The 18441-nt window shown below is 35.5% G+C and overlaps 1 protein-coding gene across 3 annotated transcripts in view; it reads left to right on the top strand.

Annotated features, from left to right (window-relative positions):
* The window catches only part of Cryzl1 (crystallin zeta like 1), a 33506-nt gene that overhangs the window by 2333 nt on the left and 12732 nt on the right, over nt 1-18441 (top strand). For all 3 annotated transcript variants that reach the window (XM_077795393.1, XM_026393535.2, XM_026393536.2), the window contains exons 2-6: nt 4763-4834; nt 6113-6190; nt 8150-8222; nt 12318-12362; nt 13795-13863. In XM_077795393.1, the coding sequence (XP_077651519.1) occupies nt 4769-4834; nt 6113-6190; nt 8150-8222; nt 12318-12362; nt 13795-13863 (331 nt within the window). In that variant the 5' untranslated portion in view covers nt 4763-4768. The remainder of the gene's footprint in view (nt 1-4762; nt 4835-6112; nt 6191-8149; nt 8223-12317; nt 12363-13794; nt 13864-18441) is intronic.

Raw genomic sequence — 18441 nt, 5'->3', positions numbered from 1 at the left:
CTCCTATAGGAAATCCTAGACTCTATTTCAGTATCTCCTGTGCCCAACAGGCACAGCAAAGCAATGCAACTGTTTACAACAAGATATCTGTATACTCATGGCTTTTGCCAATGTCCTTAAGTGAAAATATATTCTGTGCATTGACCCATAATCCAAGTAAAGCTCTCAAGGAATGAGGGGAACTATATTAAAATTCTTTAGGGATCCAAAATGATCTTAGTTGGATGCCTCGCTGCTCAGTGTGGAAACGACATATTGAAATTTTTTTTTAATTTCTTTCAGTTGTTGATGGACCTTTATTTTATTTATTTGTGTGTGGTGCTGAGAATCGAACCCAGTGCCTCACGCATAATAGGCAAGCACACTACCACTGAGCCACAACCCCTGCCCCTTATTGAATATTGAAGTAACAATGTGACACTTCCAAGCAAATACTTCTTTCCTTTCTTTCTTTCTTTCTTTTTTATGCTTCTCCAGCTATCTTTAGTTCTCAGTTTGCATAAAATATAGGGATTATGCCACATATGCATAAAGTTAGTTGAGTATGTCTTGAAAATATTTATAGAAATCTATATTGTCATAATTAGAAGAAACCTTAACCGTCATCTGATGATCCTGCTGCTCCACTTACCTGATGCTTGAACCCTCATTTTGAAGCCCCTGTGACTATATCCATGTGACTATATTTGCTAGACTTGATTTCTAAGGTTTAGCCAAGTATAAGTACCTATCTCAGTTATCTCCTGTACCCAACAGGCACAGAAAAGCAGTGCAATTGGGTTTTTTTTTTTTGTTTGTTTTTTTGTTTCTTTTTTTTTTATTGTTCGTTGTTCAAAACATTACATAGTTCTTGATATATCATATTTCACACTTTGATTCAAGTGTGTTGCAATTGTTTATAACAAAATACCTGTGTATTTCCAATGTCCTCAGGGTACACAAATTTTTAGTGACTCTTGTGTATATGATGTAGACTATTAGGATCATATATCTACCTCCCTCTTGAAGCTCAGCTGGCTTTTCTGGATTTGGTTAGCACTGCCATCCTCCCCAGCCTGCACAGTATGGTTTTTGAACCAAATCTCCAGATATTTACCCAAATATTTGGGCATGTGGTTACTCATATTTCTTTTTCTGATATATGGATATATATGAAAAAGTTTCAGATTATTAAGAACACCATTAAAACAATAAAACATATTACATTTTCCCAGAAGGTCAAAATATAACAATCCGAGCTAGGTGGCCCATGCTTATAATCCCAAAGACTCAGGAGGCTGAGACAGGAAGATCACAAGTTGTAGGCCAACCTCAGCAAATTAGCAAGACCCTGTCTCAAAATAAAAAGGCCTGGGCATGTAGCTTAGTGGTAAAGTACCCCTGTTCAATCCTTAATACCAAGAAAAGAAAAAAAAAGTTATATATTGTTCTGTGCCTAGCATTACATGAGACCCCTAGGTTCAATCCCAGCCATACACACAGGACTTTTCCAATTTAGCAAAATTTATATTAGAACATATAATTTTGAAATTACATGACTTTGTTAGAAATGTCATGAAAAATAATTTCTATTTTTATTCTGAAAACTGTGCATTGATTTCATGTGTGCAGATCTTTTTTGTTGTTTTTTTGACTTTGGTAGTTGTAGATGGACAGCATGCCTTTTTTGTTGTTGTTGTTTATTTTTATGTATTTCTAAGGATCCAACCCATTGCCTTACACATGCTAGGCAAACACTTTGCTACTGAGCTACAGCCCCGGCCCCTCCAAATATCTTTAAATCCAGAAAACGTTTTATTACATAAAAAACTCAATGTCCCATTTAATTGGGACTAGTGCCTAAGAAACCTTGTGGGCCTTGACTGTCACCCCCCTACCATTTTCTTAGAACTAGGAATTCAGTATTCCTTTGGGGGGGGGGGGGTTGCAAAACAAAGCATTAATATTTTCTTAATGTTCCTCTTCATTTTTGTAAAAATACCTCTCTTCACTTTGTAACTTAGTGTATTGTTTTGAGCCCACATAGCAGTTCTAATTTTTTTCTTTGCTTTGTTTTTTTTTTGTTGTTGTTGTTGTTTGTATGTTTGTTTGTTTGTTTTTTGGTGCTGAGGCTCGTACCCAGTGCCTCATGCATGGTAGGCGAGCATTCTACCTCTGAGCTACAACCCCAGCCCACAGCTCTTCATTGTATCAACTAATCTTTTTTTTTTTTTTCCCCCACCAGCTAGGCCAATATTCAGCTGATTTGTAAGAAGTATTTAACATGAAATTGGGGCATAGTATCAGATCCATGTGATTGCTGATCTGGGACCCATGCCATATGTTTTAAGATTTAATGGGTAGAGAAAACAGTGGCTTCCAGAATCACAAAGGGAGATGGGTTGAAATCAAGATGTTGATATGTAGTTGTTCTGTTTCTGCAAAAGGCAACCTGAATACCTCCAGACTAATCAGGAACAAGGATTTATTTACTTAAAAACAATGGGTATTGATTCACCCAGGCAATAGCAGGAAAAGTCCATTAGTTAATAAGTTAATAAAACAAAGTTTTGTTTGTTAGTATATAACAAACTCTAGGATCATGGAACAGATGGGGTAGATTGACTGTCACTGAAGGTGATTCCAGAAAGAGCGTAGGACTTGAGTTTTATGTGCTTGGCAGAATCTGCAGTTAGTACAGCAGTGTTTCACAGAACAGGCCATGCTTGGAAGCCTGAGATGGGGTAACCATATGGTGTGGAGTTACACTGTCTTGATCAGACAGGTGTGTGTTGGAAAATTGTGGGAAGAGTGGGAATGGCTTTTAGAGAGCCTTGAAAACTAGGCTGAAACGGTTACAATTAATATAGGGAATATATGCTATATTACTTCATTCCCCATTTGGAGTTGGGGCAGTTGTAGTTTCCTTATATAAAAAATAAATGCAATACTAGTACTTTCAACAAAAAGCATGCTTAGGTTATTCCCCTCTCCTTCCCCCCACCCTCAACAAACTCATTGACACAAACACCTTTTGTAACCAAATACGTAGGAATATTTCAGTCTTTTGACCTAGCTTGTCCTGTTTTTATACACTTTGTTGATACATGCTATTTGTATAATTTCTATATGTATTCAATGTGTATTCATATTTTTAAGTTCCAGTGTTTGATTATTCCATCCTAGGAAGTAGCAGCCATTGCTCATCCACATTCCAAAAACTCTTTTATATAGATCCAGGTAGATCCACTAAGATGCCAGCAACCAAGGCTGGTTTCATGGGCTTGACATCTATGCAGTCTCACTGGGTCTCATGTTTAGAAAGGACCCATGCTTGGTTTAGTACTCTGCTATTGCTGACTTGAATTTTTAATAATTTATGAAATGTTCCCCATTTTTAATTTTGCACTGGAACCTGGAAATTATATATAGGCAATTCTGTCAAGAAGAACTTAATAATCAATCCTAAAGGATGAAGTATTCTAGTTTTAAATTAAATATCTCATGTTAGAAGCTCAATGGGAAAGCATTAAATACTGTAATGGTTAAAATTATTTTGGAAAAGAAAGAAATAAAATAATGACTTTGGAAGGGGGAACACCTGGTGTGTGTCCCATTTCTGGACCAGCTAGTTCTATGAGACCCCATGTTTGAAACTTAATCTCTTTAAGATGCAGTTTCCTTTCCTTCAGTCCCCATTTAGAGTTGGGGGAGTTGTAGTTTCCTTATATAAAAAATAAATGCAATACTAGTACTTTCAACAACAAGAATTTTCTGAATAGGACAATTTGCAAGTACCTCAAACTCGAAACAATTCAAATGTCTATCCATAGTGGAATAGATAGCCAGTAACTTACTCATCACTGAAGTGATATATAGCAGTGGGAATAACTGGACTACAACTGTAAGCAATAGCCTGAGTGGACTTGCAAATATAATATTAAGAGAAATGAAGCACACATAAAGGAGAAGAATGTTCTTCCTATGAGGTTCAAAACATTAGGAGGGGGAAGGAAAGCAGTGACTAGAAAGGGAACACAAGGGAGCTTCTGCAGTTCAAGTCATGTGTTTTTGTTTTTTGGGTTTTGTTTTTGTGTGTGTGTGACATAAGCATATTTACTTTTAAAATTGGACAAGCTATACACTTTTTATTTTATTTTTCTGTTAAGTTGACAAAACAATTGTCTTGTAGTATGATCACTACAAAAATTAAACAACTGTGGAATCCTTGGAAATGCTTCAAGAAGTTCACAGAACACAGGGCTGAGGATATAGGTCAATGGAAGCGATTTGTCTAGCATGTGCAAGGCCCTGAGTTCCATCCCAAACACCACAAACAAATAAACAGAAACGTTCACAGAATATAGATGTAAATTCTTCCATTAAAAGTTCTATAGACTGCTAGAGAAGAATTAGAGGCACAGTTTCACCCAGTGTCCTGTCTACTTTTTCCTTTTTAATTTTCCTTTGAAATTTAACCTTGGAAAATTTGGACCTGGTTCTCAGGCTCGTGTAAAGCCTTTTTTTAAGTAGGAGAGTAAAGTTAAACATGCTTGCTTTTAGAATGAAAGGTTGAATTGTGAACCCATTCTAAGTAAGACCTGTACCCAGAGATGGCTACATACTCTTATTTGATCACTTTATAAAAGAACTATTATCTAAGTTTACTTGTGTGAAGACTACATTTATAATTGTCATTTTGTCCTTTGCCAACACTATTTTTCAATTCGTGCTTTCACTTGGTCTGGAAGACTCTGTTATGTGTGTTTTTTGTTTGTTTTAGGTGACTATGAAAGGCTTATATTTTCAACAGAGTTCCACAAATGGAGAAATAACATTTGTATTTCAAGAAAAGGTAATAAAAATGTTAAGTGAAATAAGCTATAATGTGTTTTCTTTTATTATAGACTAACTTAAATGACCTGTTATTAGTTGAATAATAAGCAAAAGTTTTATTGAAGCTCCCCAAATCACTATCCTTTAATCTTAACGTAAAAATGTTGCTTCATATTGTAGCATAACTATATTTTTTAAAGAACTGCTACAAAAAAAATTGTTGTTCCTTAGGACAGTAATGTGAAAGTTATTAGGAAGACAGAACAACCTAATCATCTGTATGTTGAAAAATTAATCCAGTTTATTCTGCATACCACAACAAAGCAAGTTTTTAGATTATAGCCATACTTCAAAATATACTTTGATTCATATAGTGTAATGGAAGAGAAAGAAAAACATTGTTTTCCATAAAAATATCTGAGCTTGCCAGAGTTACTTCACTCATTCAACTTTAAATGTTCCCTAATTTAAATGATCAACTTATAGACATAAATAGTAGAATTATTTCTATATTGAAGATTATTAGAAAGGTTATTCTCATAATATTGGATAAAAAAAAGGATATTCTCATAATATTGTGTGTATGGCAAATGAAACAGTAATGGAGTAGCTATTAACTATTTTTTGTCAGATTTTGACCTAATTTTGAATATATGACAGGGGACTAGAGGGGATTGAGGCGAGTAATTTACTTTTTGGGACACAGCATAACTATTATGAGTCAATCATATCATATTTAATAATATTGACAGGATGACATTGAGTGCCTGAATTTTGAATATTTTTTGCCTTTGAAGTTTTATCTAACTGTGGAATATGATAGTTAATTCCATGGAATATGCTAAAATATCTGAGACAGATGTTAATGATGCTAAAGAATTTCATTTATAACATTAAGAACATTACAAAAATTAGTAAAGGCTATGTGATGTGTGTATGAGTATAAGGATATCCCTGTAAGTGTGAAGGTCTGAGCTTTGAGATGATTTATATTGGAATAAAGTACAAATTTATTGCTCTGTTTTGTTAACCTAAGTTTATTGTCTATACACATGTCCATTTTGATGTCTGAGTACTTTTCAAAATATGAACTCTAAAGCATTGTATAAATTGTATCTCCAAATTTCCTTCATTCTTTTTTTATCCTATAATATTGGGTAGTTATTTGTTGCTTTTAAAATTGAGTTAACCGTAAGATTTAGGTTCAGTTTAAATTTGTTTATGTAAGAAAATTTTAAAACAAAAAGGAGTGTTCTCATAGAATATGTAACAATATTTTGCTATCATTTGATTCTAGGAAAATCTTCCTATTACAGAGGATAACTTTGTGAAACTCCAAGTTAAAGCTTGTGCTTTGAGCCAAATAAATACAAAGGTATTGATGCTTTTATTATGGCCAAAAGTCAAATCAGAGTTTTGTAATGTATTTATAATGATAACTGACTTCTTAATGCCAAGAAATTATTGTCCATAGAAAAATTGAATCTAGGAAAAATATTTAATTCACATTTGTGTATTTCTACTACAATTAATTACTAGTTTGATTGAAGGTCTTCTATTTTATACCTCTATATGAGAATATTTTATAAATTACTTATCGAAAGACTGAGAGTTTATAATTACTAAGGCATATTGATTAAGGGGAAAATTACCTTTTTAATAGCAATAAAAATAGAAACTAGAAACCTAATGAATTTTTATTTTTGTTTTGTTTTGGGGGTACAAGGGATTGAACCCAGGGGCACTTGACCACTGAGCCACATCCCCAGCCCTATTTTGTATTTTATTTAGAGACAGGGTCTCACTGAGTGCTTAACACCTCGCTTTTGCTGAGGCTGGCTTTGAACTTGTGATCCTCCTTCCTCAGCCTCCCAAAGCAGTGGGATTACAGGTGTGCACCATAACACCCTGCAAGAAACCTAATCAATTAGTTTGTTGACCATTGATTATGTGATATTTCTAGTTTACAACTTTTATATGGTTTTATCATTTCTCTCTCTTTCTCACTCATAAACTCATATCTCCAGTCTTACACCATCCCAAGGTTGTGTTTTCATTATTGACCATAAAAATAAATGGAAAATATTCAAATGGTAAACAAATTATTGTTAAACGTGCTGTGATAAGTAGAACAACTCCATCTTCTGAGTTTTTTAAAGATGAATAACACTTCATCAGATCATTAATTTTTTAGATTTTAATGTAATCATAATTCCTAAGAATTTTAGTTTTCTTTGATGAACTCAAAGCCAAAATTAAAGAACAAGGCTCCCATTGGGTAACTCATAACATGAACACAACTTGAGAAATGAATTGAGATTCCCCTGAAGTTTTTTCACCAAGAATATGAGTACAAGTCCTTGTCTGCATATTTATGATTGGAAGATGTACTTTTTAAAGCTATGAAAAATCTGTTAAAATCACTCTGACAGAAAGAAATAGTAAATTATAGTAAAAACCAATTGAATGAATATTATACAAATGTTAGACATAATGGTTTATAAAGATTATGGAGTAATATAAGAAAATGCTATACACATGGGAGACTTGTATTTGTAATTTTGAAAAATAAAGGAAACATAACAAAGAATTGTTTCATTTTTTTATTTGCTATTCCTAAAATACCTATTATATCTACAAATATGTTCAGTCTCTCTGGTGTTGTTGTAAGTTGCAGGAACTTAAATACATGATTATTTTAGTATTCTCTGTTATTTTAAAAGATAAGGACATACTATCAGTTTGGTTAGGATCTAACAAAATAATCTTAACAAAATACTGATTTTTTTAAAAAAATTTTTCCTAAAAAAAAATGAACTACACTCTCCATGAGTCAGAAATCATGGTAATTTTACTCTTACTATGTATTCTTCCCACCTGCTTCCTAACCCAAGATTTGTGAGGAAAAACTCAGGTGATTTTTAAAGGATGTGGTAATAGACCACCTTTGTTTTTAATAATCACATTTCCCTTATTCAACAATAACCTCCCTAGATTCCCCTCCCTACTCCTGAATAGAAGACTAAGTAACAGTGTTCAACCAAGAAATATCTGGGCCTTAATTTCCCTTCATACATGGTAAAATAAAGATGTTAAACAGAAATAGTTATTTGAATAATAATACTATGTGAAAGTCCTATATATCAACTACTTACTCATCAAATTCTTGGTTTCCTATGCTACAAAGAAATATATTTTGTTTGTTTTAATTTCAAAAATTAAATCATATTTTCTCTTTCTGTGGCTTGATCTTTGTTCTGACTTTTCTCATGTGTGAGGAGAAACAGGATTTATTCATGACAATAGTATGCTAACAGTTTCTGTCATGATTTAGCTTCTGGCGGAAATGAAGATGGAAAAGGATTTCTTTCCTGTTGGAAGAGAAGTTGCTGGAATTGTTTTGGATGGTAAGTTTACAAATGTAAATATTTTTTTCCAAGGTAAAAGAAATGACATAATAGTTTACTGGCACTAAAATCATAGACACCCCTTCAAATGTAAATTTTTATTATACAAAAATGACCTTCTTAAAAATAGGAGTTGGCAGGAGAGTAGGTTCCAGGAAGCCAGGTGCAGCTGGAGCAGCAGGGATGCTGATGGAGCAGGAAAGCCTGCAGGGCACATGAAGGTGAGGCGCTGCCCATAAGGCCAAGGTGTGCAGGGAGGCCCTCTGCATCTGGAGCACATCTGCTTTGCCAGTGCTCCTATGGGCTGCAAGATTTTAACATCCGGGGTTGGAGTGCTGGCAGTGGGCACCGGGATATAGGTGTCCCAGCAGATACTCCAGGACCAAGGAGTAAGGCCACACTGGTGGAGCTGGTTCTGTGCTGGTACCTTTAGAGAGGACCCAGGATGGCAAGAGACCATTACGGTGTCAAGAGAAAATATCTTCCTGTTCATGCCTGACCTTTTCGGTTGTGCCAGATTGTCTTTACATCATTACTTTCTGCTTCATGCCCTGCTGTCCTCTCATGGCCTACTCCTCCTACCTGCTCAGCGAACTTCTGGACACTTTTCAATGAACATTCCGCTCAAGCCTTTAATCATGTTCTGTCGTCCAAAGCATCATCAACTTATCTGGGAATCCAGTGCTTCAAAATCTACTACACCTCCAGGCCAGCTCTGTTGTATTGAAAGTGAGCTCTTCAATTTCTCCAAAGAACCATTAGTCAGCTCTGTGGGGTTTTTCCAAATAGGCATGTGGGTCACCACCCCCCATCATCTTGCTCAAGTCCCTCATCATTATCATCACCTGATCATGGCTGTCCTGGACAAGGCAGACCACACCAAGAAGTGACCTGGCACCTCTTGGACCCACTCACCTGACCTGGGCATATTTCTATGCCACACAGCTCCCCTTCCCCTCCTAGGAGGTCCATTCTCACGGCTTCCTAGTGTATTCTCCAACCTGCTAGTGTGGGACTGAGCCAGTCTTTGGTGTTTTCACAATCTCTGTAATCCTGGGGACCAGGCCCACCCCTGTGATACCCCAAGGACTTGGCCTACCTATCAAAGGGGATGCTTAGAAGGCCCCACCCTTAAGTCAGTGCACCTGGAGTGCAGGGGCCTGGCTGAGGACTGGGCATCACCACAACCCTTCTATTCAGCCCTGGCTTCTGGCCTGGCCTGGGATTTTGGGGACACTTGAGTGAGGGAGATGGTGCAGGGGCAATGTTTCCCAAAAGACGGTAAGTCAGACTCTGCCCCTGGCCAGAGCAAACCTGGGGCACCCTGCCGGTGAGGAAGTGGCTGCCAGATCCTTCCATTGGCAGACTCCTCTGTCTGGTCCACCCCGACCCTAAAAATCCAGATAATAAAGGTAGGAGCTTTACAATTCTGGACTGGGTTTCCTTTGAGACATTTTTTGGATCAGGGCCTGGATTAAGGGGAGATTGGAACAAATGGAAGATCTACCTGGATGCTTTCCCCCAGTTTGCTCTTGGCTCCTTCCTGTATTCCACAGTGACCTGAGAAAGAAGCCCTTCCTGCCACTCAAGCTTATGCCACATCATCTCAGCATACCTTCTTTATGTCCTTGACTATCTGCTTCTATTTGTATTCTTAAATACAAATAAAAGACCCCAATAGAGTATGAACTCCTTGAAGGCACAGACTTTTGTTCCTTTCTTTATGCCTAGAAGGAACACTAACCTTAACCTGACATACAGTAGTTGCTTAATAAATATTCTGGAAAAAATTAGGACTTAATTTATAATTAAAGAGCTTAACAGAGTTTAGAAGATATTTAAGTATTATATATTTAAATTCATGAGTAATCATCTTCAGTAGGATGACTAACGTTGTCCTTTTAATGATATTTACAAATAAGCGTATATTTCTTGTATAAGCTAGCTTTGGGACAAATTCTATGTAATCATAAGTTAACTGTGCCTAAAATTGAGCATTTTGAAAGTTAAGTACTTCATTTATCTAGAAATGGGAATTGTAGTTTCTGAAGAGAATCAGTGAGATTTATGATTGCCTTAAATATTGCTTTTTAGCATGCAGAACAGTAAGCCTAATTATTTGAGATTAATAGACCTAATCTTAATACTCACTACTAAAAGGTAGTTCATAATCAATCAGTATATGTTTTCTCCCTACATATGTGAATAGGTACATTAATGTGGGTTGGTCTATATTTCAGTTTTACTGTGAATTTTACTCTTTCTCAGTGTTATCCTCTCACCTAAATGATAATTTTTTGTTTCCTCTCTTTTAGTCTACTCAAAATATAGAAAAAATAAGTATGATAACCAGGGGAGCATGCATTCATTCATTCAATTTGATAAGGAGTTGCTAAGTCCTTAGGATATAACTAAGATAAAGGTCCTGCCCTCAAGGAGATAACTGTCTAAAAGAAAGACAGATACATGCATTTGAATAGATTATTATGAAAGCTTCAAGGAAAACTGCCCAACCCAGACAGAAAAACAGGAAAGACTTCTTAGAGTAAATTGCCCAAATGGCCAGAGGCCAGCAGGTAGAGAATCAAAGCAGAGGGAATCATTAGCAAGACAAAGAAGCAAGGTGCCATGGAAAGGCAAGCAAACCAGCCCCTATGTCAGAGGACTAGTTGGTTTGTAGACCCACAGACAAGAAATAACAAACTTTATAACCTAGAGAGTGGTGGTAGCAGAGGTAGAAAAGAGGAACAAACTGAAGAAATATTGAGGGAGTCAGCAGGACTTAACAATGGATTGGAATTGGGGAAATCAACACAGATGAGGACCATGAATGACTTAGAGAATTCTAGTTAGGCATGAATTGGTACCACAAATTGATAAATGAAGAGGATCCAATCTGGAAGATGATGAGTTCAGATTTATACTTATTGAGGTCCAGGTACTTAAATAACATCTCACTGGTGATATCCAGTAATCTGTTATATGAATTGAATATCAAGGGTAAAGGATCCATGCTGGAAATGTTTATATTTGAGGGTTGTCAGCATGTGGATTGTATTTGAAATAATAGACTTGATAAACTCATCCAGAGAACGTGTAGAAATGGAGGAGACATGTAAACATAGAACTCTTCAGGAGGCACCTGTTGAGGAATAATTAAAAGAAGAGTGTAAAGGGAGCCAAAAACGGGTCCAAATGATCTCAAGAGGACGTGGATCAGCAGCAGAAAGGAAAGAAAAATTCAATGGGTCAGAAGCCAAACGTACTGATGGGTAATAGCACAGGAGGGATCCCAAGAAGCAAACTGCAAAAGGAGGAATACCAGCTTAGAGTTATTTGCTGGGTACAAGCAGAAGAGTTTTGAGGCCATTTTGCTTAGAGACAACTAAAGGGGCCACTTACAGAATATTGTACTGCTTCATCTCAGTTTTACTGTGTGTAAAATAGGAAGAATAATACTTCATGGGCCTGTTGTAAAGATTAAATGCATGAACATGCTAAAGTGCTGGGTACAAGTAGGCATTCAACAGCACTGCCATTTTTTTCTCTTATAACTCTGAATAAAAATATTCATATGAATTGACTTTTCTCTGCATAGGCAAAGAAAATATAATTAAATTAATTACTATAAAATTTCAAAAACTTTCTGAATGTCTTCACAAAATAAAGTAGTCTTTACATGAGACTCCTATCAGCATTATCCATTGTGTGTCTTGAGATTTGCAACTAAAATAATAATTGAAGGATTAGCCAGAAAGTGTCAGTGTTGGGTAGAAAACAACATCATCATCATAGAAACTAGGGGATGGATTATTTTCTTTTACTCCTTTATCCTTAAAGTTAGCTAGTAGACAGCCATAGAGAGAAATATATTTTTCCATGCTGTCAGTAACTGTGTGCCCCAGATTCTGTAGAGAATCCAGATTTGAAGTGTTCTGTCCTAGAGTCTTCACACACTATTATAATGTCCTCCTTCTTAGCCTTTTCTTTGAATGAATGACTTTTTATAAACCCATGGATCCTTTGTTTTAATGGTTAAATAAGAATTATATTTAGTAACCTTATGATGGTAACTATTAATTTTCTTCTCTCTAGTTGGAACCAAGGTATCATTCTTTCAACCAGATGATGAAGTAGTTGGTAAGTTTTAGTTCACAGTTCATTTTCAGTTCATTGGTTTTATTGCCATCTCTTCTTGTTTCTCTTTTTATTAATGTTCATTGTGATCTTACTTCATAGATTAAATACTTTCCTGGGCTGGTGGTGTACAGCTCAGTGGTAAAGTGCTTGCCTAGCATGAGTGAGACCCTGGGTTCAGTCCCAGCATGGCAAAAAATAAAATATTAAGAGTTTGGGAATTTACTCTCAAGTATCCATTAATGAAGAAAATTGGAAGTTTAATCCAAATTAGCACAACTTTTGAAGCTTGTCAATAGTTGGCTATAGGGCAGTTTTTTAGGCTGAAAAATAACCATAATTGCTGCTGTGCTTGATACAGTACTTTTCTTTCCAGTCCCCAGTCTGTGGACACACTGAAGTCTCTCAAGAAAAGGAAAGTTGTGTGGCCTATGCTTGACAACCACTGACTGGCTGGGCCTTATAGAATCTCTGTTCTCCACTCTCACTTGAGTCCTACAGAGCTCCCTTGCTAGTATGGAAAACTAAAAATTTACTTGAAACATTAATATATAGTTTTCTTAAAACCTTAATTACTGTAATAATATTTTTCTCAAAAAATATATATGTATTTATACTTGTATCCTAGATAGTCACACAAACATATAGAGTATGGCTTTATTTGTGGTCTTTGAAACTTCCATTTTTTCATGGAAGATATGCATATAAATTTTAAAAAATTACTTAGCCTTATTACATTTTTTTTAATTTATGATTTTTAGTTGTAGACAGTCACAATACATTTATTTTATTTATTTAATTTTATGTGATGCTGAGGATGGAACCCAGGACCTCACATGCCAGGCAAGAGCTCCACCACTGAGCCATAACTGCAGCCCCTTATAACATGTTTAAGCTGTTAAAGAACAGATTTGTAGAAAGATTTTTTTCAGCTTTTTATAGGATTGTCTGATTTTTCTAGAGAATTGATAATTTTATCTTTTTTTTTTTTTTTTGTCCGTGAAGTCAGTGAAATTCTGTATTACCCCAGATGCTTTTTGGAAGAGACCAAAAATAAAAATGAGATTTTTATTGAAAACATACCTAGGTATTACATGGAACCAAACCATAGGAAGGTAGCTATATATATCAAAGACAGTTTTACCCAGGAATTCCAGGTTTCCCCAAGACTCTGATTTAGCTCTATAACATTGACTATTATCTTTATGACACTCAAGAAGTAACAGAAGAGACAAATATGGAGACAGCACAAGCATCACTATGTTTATACCAGAAAATATATAGTCCCCTTCCATATTTCTGAAGTCTCTCCCTTCCCCACAATGATAATTACTGAAACCTTCCTTAAAATTCCACCGAACAAAATTTACACAAATATGTTCATTAGGAATGAATACATTTTAGTTTTCTTTAAGGATCTCTTTTTAAATTTTAGGAATTTTGCCCCTGGATTCTGAAGACCCTGGACTTTGTGAAGTGATTAGAGTACATGAACATTACTTGGGTATGTAGCAATTCAGTATTCCGACCTCATATAAGTCTTATTAATGTGTTATAACTGTTGGCAGGTCATGTCAATACTTCTAGTTTATAATTGTTATTCATAAAATTCATATTCAGACTAAACAGTGTAGACCTTTGAGTTTTACAAACAGCTTATGGAAAGAAATATGAAAATGTTTTCTTTCTTGGCTCTAAAATTATATCCTTAATCAGAATTTTGTAAATTCTTTCTCTTGGAGTAACTTTTGTCATTGTCCTTGTTGTTTTATTAAAGTACTCTAACACTGAGCTACATCACCAGTGTGCCTGGTTATTAATTGAAATTAAAAATGTACAAAACAGTACTTTTAGAGTCTGAGGCAGGAAGGAATTAAGAACACTTGCCCTGGGCTGAGGCTGTAGCTCAGTGGCAGAGCACTTGCCTAGCATGTGTGAGGCACTGAGTTCAATCCTTAGAACCATATAAAAAAATAAATAAAGGCATGCTGTCCATTTACAACTATTAAAAAAAAAAAAAAACACTTGCCCTAGTCTGACATGGTGGCACACCCCCTATAATCCCAGTTACTCAGAAGACTAAGGCAGGAAGATCACAAGTTTGAGGCCAGGCTGAACAATTTAGTGAGATTCTGTCTCAAAATAATTTTTATTTTTTGCAGGGGGGGTGGGTACCAGGGATTGAACTCCGGGGACACTCAACCACTGAGCCACATCCCCAGGTCTAATTTGTATTTGATTTTGAGACAGGATCTCACTGAGTTGCTTAGTGCCTTGCTGTTGCTGAGGCTGACTTTGAACTTGTGATCCTCCTACCTCAGCCTCAAAATAAAATTTTACTAACATTTTAAAATAAAATTTTAAAAAGTCAAGCACTTGCATAGCATGTTAAGGCCCTGTGCTCAATTCCCAGTACAAACTCCATAAAAAGGTCCTTTAGGAATGACCACTGGCAGTGTCACCTGTAGGCAATTTCCTAGGGCTTGCTGACTACATTCATAAATGAGGAGACTCAACTAGATAACCTCTGCATTCTGTTTGCAGCACCAGCATTTTGTAGCATTTTGTAAAGGGGGGGATAATTTCAGTATGCTCCATGAAACTTTTCAGAGGGAAATTTTCAGTTTACCACAACTCTATTTGAGATTCTTTTTAATTCTTAACCTAGTGATTGCTAGTGATTGTTTAATGAGAGCTCAGCATTTGGTCACCTCAACTCAAAGTCTGTTCTTTCATCAAACCAAAGAATAATGTTCCAAACAACCTCCTCAAATGTGCTGTTAATCTTATTTTGTACAATATTAATGCTAGAGATTAAAATTGAATAATTCTTCCAGTTCTTTTCTACTTTTAGTTCGTAAGTCATTCTGTCAAACATAAAAATTATTTTTCATTCTAAATTTGGCAACATTGACACATGTTTGTACTCCCAGCAATTCAGGAGGCTGAAACAGGAGGATCTCAAGTTCAAGGCCAGCCTCAACAACTTAGTAAGGCCCTAAGCAACTTAGTGAGACCCTGTCTCAAAATTTAAACAAAAAAAAAATTAAAAAGCTCAGGAGCAAAGTATCCCCGGGTTCAACCTTCACTACCAAAACAAATAAAACAAAAATTTGGCACACATTTGCAGCACTGTTAGCACTTTGGTCATAAACAAGAAAGAAGTGAAATTATAATTTTCTCAGTACTGATATACTTTATTATTAATCTGCACATGACTCTTGTTTATTTTTTGTAACATAATAAGTACCTGTTGACTAACAGAAAAGCAAGAATCTTGACATTAACCCACATTTAACCTTGTAATTTTAGGATCTTTAAATTTGGCAACATTGTCTTTTAGTATTTTTTTAAGGATTACATGACTGATATTTTGATAAAATATGGTAGTCACAGTTCTTACAATGGGAAGTGTTCCAAAAGAAAGGCCATATAGGTAAACTGTAGATTGAGCATGAATTGTTAGAGTAGATGTGCTTTAGAGTCATATCTTACTATCTATGTGGGCCTTGAACAACTTAGTTACCCTGAACCCCATTTCTTAATCAAGAAAATTAAGAGAATAGCTATTGGGTGGAAAAAACAAACACAAACTCAATTTCTTGTACTATATACCCCATAATACAGATCACTTCTAGTATGGTCTCAAAATGTTAGAGCAATCAATTCTACAGCCGACATCTGGAGATAGTATCAGATCCCAGAGATTGAGTCCCACAAGACTGTCCTCTTTTTAGATACTGGTCATAGTTGTGGGCTTCAGAACTTCTGACCAGACAGCAACAAATTGGGGTTCCAACTTTAGGGTTGATTAATTCAGTAGAATGGTTTGCAGAAATATGTTTGTCAATTTATTATAAAGGATATTTTGAAGGGTATTATTTATTATTTATTGAACCAAATGAAGACATACATAGAGCAAGGTCTAGGAGCTTCTGTACCTGTTGAATTGGGCTGTCCACCCTCCCAACACATGGATAAGTTCTTGTTCACCTTCCTGCAAGCTGTTACATGTTCAGCTATCTAGATTTCTCTCTTCAACCCCTGTCCATTTAAGTTTTTTATGAGGACTTCATCACATGGGTATGATTGAAGCATGGACAACCATGTATAAATGAGATTGGACAAAAAGGACATTACCTAATATTAATAGATTTAGTAGAAAAACCCAACAAGGCCTGTCTCTTCCAAATCTTCCTAGCCTTTCTTTGCAACATTCCTTCGTCTTGGGTGTGGGGCAGGACCCTTTCTGAAATTGAAGCCTTAATATCTGCTGTCAGACTAGATGTGTCACAGAAGTTCTTTATTGCCAGTCCAGCTCCAAGATAGAAAGATAAGAGAACATAATTTTGGTTTCTCTGACTTACCTTAGGGGAAAAGATTGCTAGTTTTCTGCCTTGGAGAGAACAGAGAGTACGGGAAAGGTAGGGAAGAGAAGGTCAGAGAGAAAGAGAGACAGAGACTTTGCTTTCTAAAGCTAAAGCACCCCAATATTATAAAAAATTGGCTTTTACTAAACTGAATTGTTCTGAAGCTGCTTCAGGAACCAAAGACAAAAACTCAAATACAAGATGCTTATTGTACTGGTCATATAGGAAATAACAAGGGCAATGGGAGTTATGATCCAGGAACACAGGAGAAAACCAAAATACATACATTTTAATATTATACCTATCTTAAAGAGTGTAATAAGAAATAAAGTACTTTATGTGCTATCATATGTATACTTAGTGTGTTCTGGCTATTTTCATTCCCTGAACATTTTCAACATATGCTTGAATACTCCACTAGAGGGCAGTATTCTGTCGCTAGTGCAGTGATGTGTGCTTTCCCTGTGTCTTGTCCATCTGAATCTATTGCCCTTAGAGGAAACAGATTTGAAAGAGCTAGTGAAGACATAAAAAGTGCATTAAAATTAGAAAGGATTGCTTGTAGTATGAAAAAATAATATTCAGTTTACAACATGAACACAAAAACAGTGAAACATATAAAGAAACAGCTTAATGATCAGATCATACACAACTTTTTTAACTATATCAGGAGTTTGCATTTTTTTCCAAGTATAATGAAAGCCATTGATAAATTTAATCATAGAAATGTTAGAATGTTATTCCAATACTTCTATTTTCAAAGATACCACTAAAGTGATTCGCAAGAAAACCCCCAAGGTTGAAATACAGGTTGAGCATCCAATAATCTGAAATCCAAAATGCTCCAAGATCTGGATTTTTTTGAGTACTGACATGATGCCACAAGTGAAAAATTCTGCACCCAACCTCATGTGACAGGTTGCAGACAAAACAAAGACACACTAAAAGTACTTTATGAAATTACCTTCAGGCTATGTGTATAAGGTATATGTGAAACATAAATGAATTTCATGTTTAGACTTAGTTTCCATCCTTAATATTAACTCACTACATACAAGAACATATTCCAAAATCCAAAACACTTTTGGCTCCAAGTATTGCAAATAAGGAATATTCACTTGGAATATTTATAATACATAAATAGACAAATGACTCAACTTGTAATACTTACAGCACAAATGACTCTAAGAATTCCTACGAGTCAATAAATTTTTAAAAAGACAGAATGATAGAAAATTTGACAAAGACAGTCACTTCATAAAAAGAATTTCAAAAGGCCAGCAAATGTAGACAGAGGATCAACCTTTTCAGTAGTCAAAAAAAAAAAATCAAATTTAAATCATAGTTAGAAACCATTATACACAATTGGCAAAAATGTAAAAATCTGATAGAAGAGTTTACAGCAAAAAGACAGTGCTGTGAGGGAGTAAATTTATGCAAGCACACTTAAAAGTATAACTAAGTCAAAGGTAATATGGTCTAGGACCTGGGATTTCCACTCCAATGTAAATATCCTAGTGAAAACCATGCATAGTGTAACAATGTCCTTTATAGGAGAACATTCTTAGCAGCATTGTCACTGATACAACTGGAAACAACACAAATGTGCATTGGTTGGAGAATAGATAACCAAAGGTGTTTGCACACATTTGACTACCATAAAACAACAAAAACCAAAGTACCACAACCTCCCAAGTGAAAGGGCACAGAAA

The sequence above is a fragment of the Urocitellus parryii genome, chromosome 2 (genome assembly GCF_045843805.1).
Source record: "Urocitellus parryii isolate mUroPar1 chromosome 2, mUroPar1.hap1, whole genome shotgun sequence".
In the NCBI taxonomy this organism is placed as follows: domain Eukaryota; kingdom Metazoa; phylum Chordata; class Mammalia; order Rodentia; family Sciuridae; genus Urocitellus; species Urocitellus parryii.
This window is presented reverse-complemented; position numbering and strand designations above follow the sequence as displayed.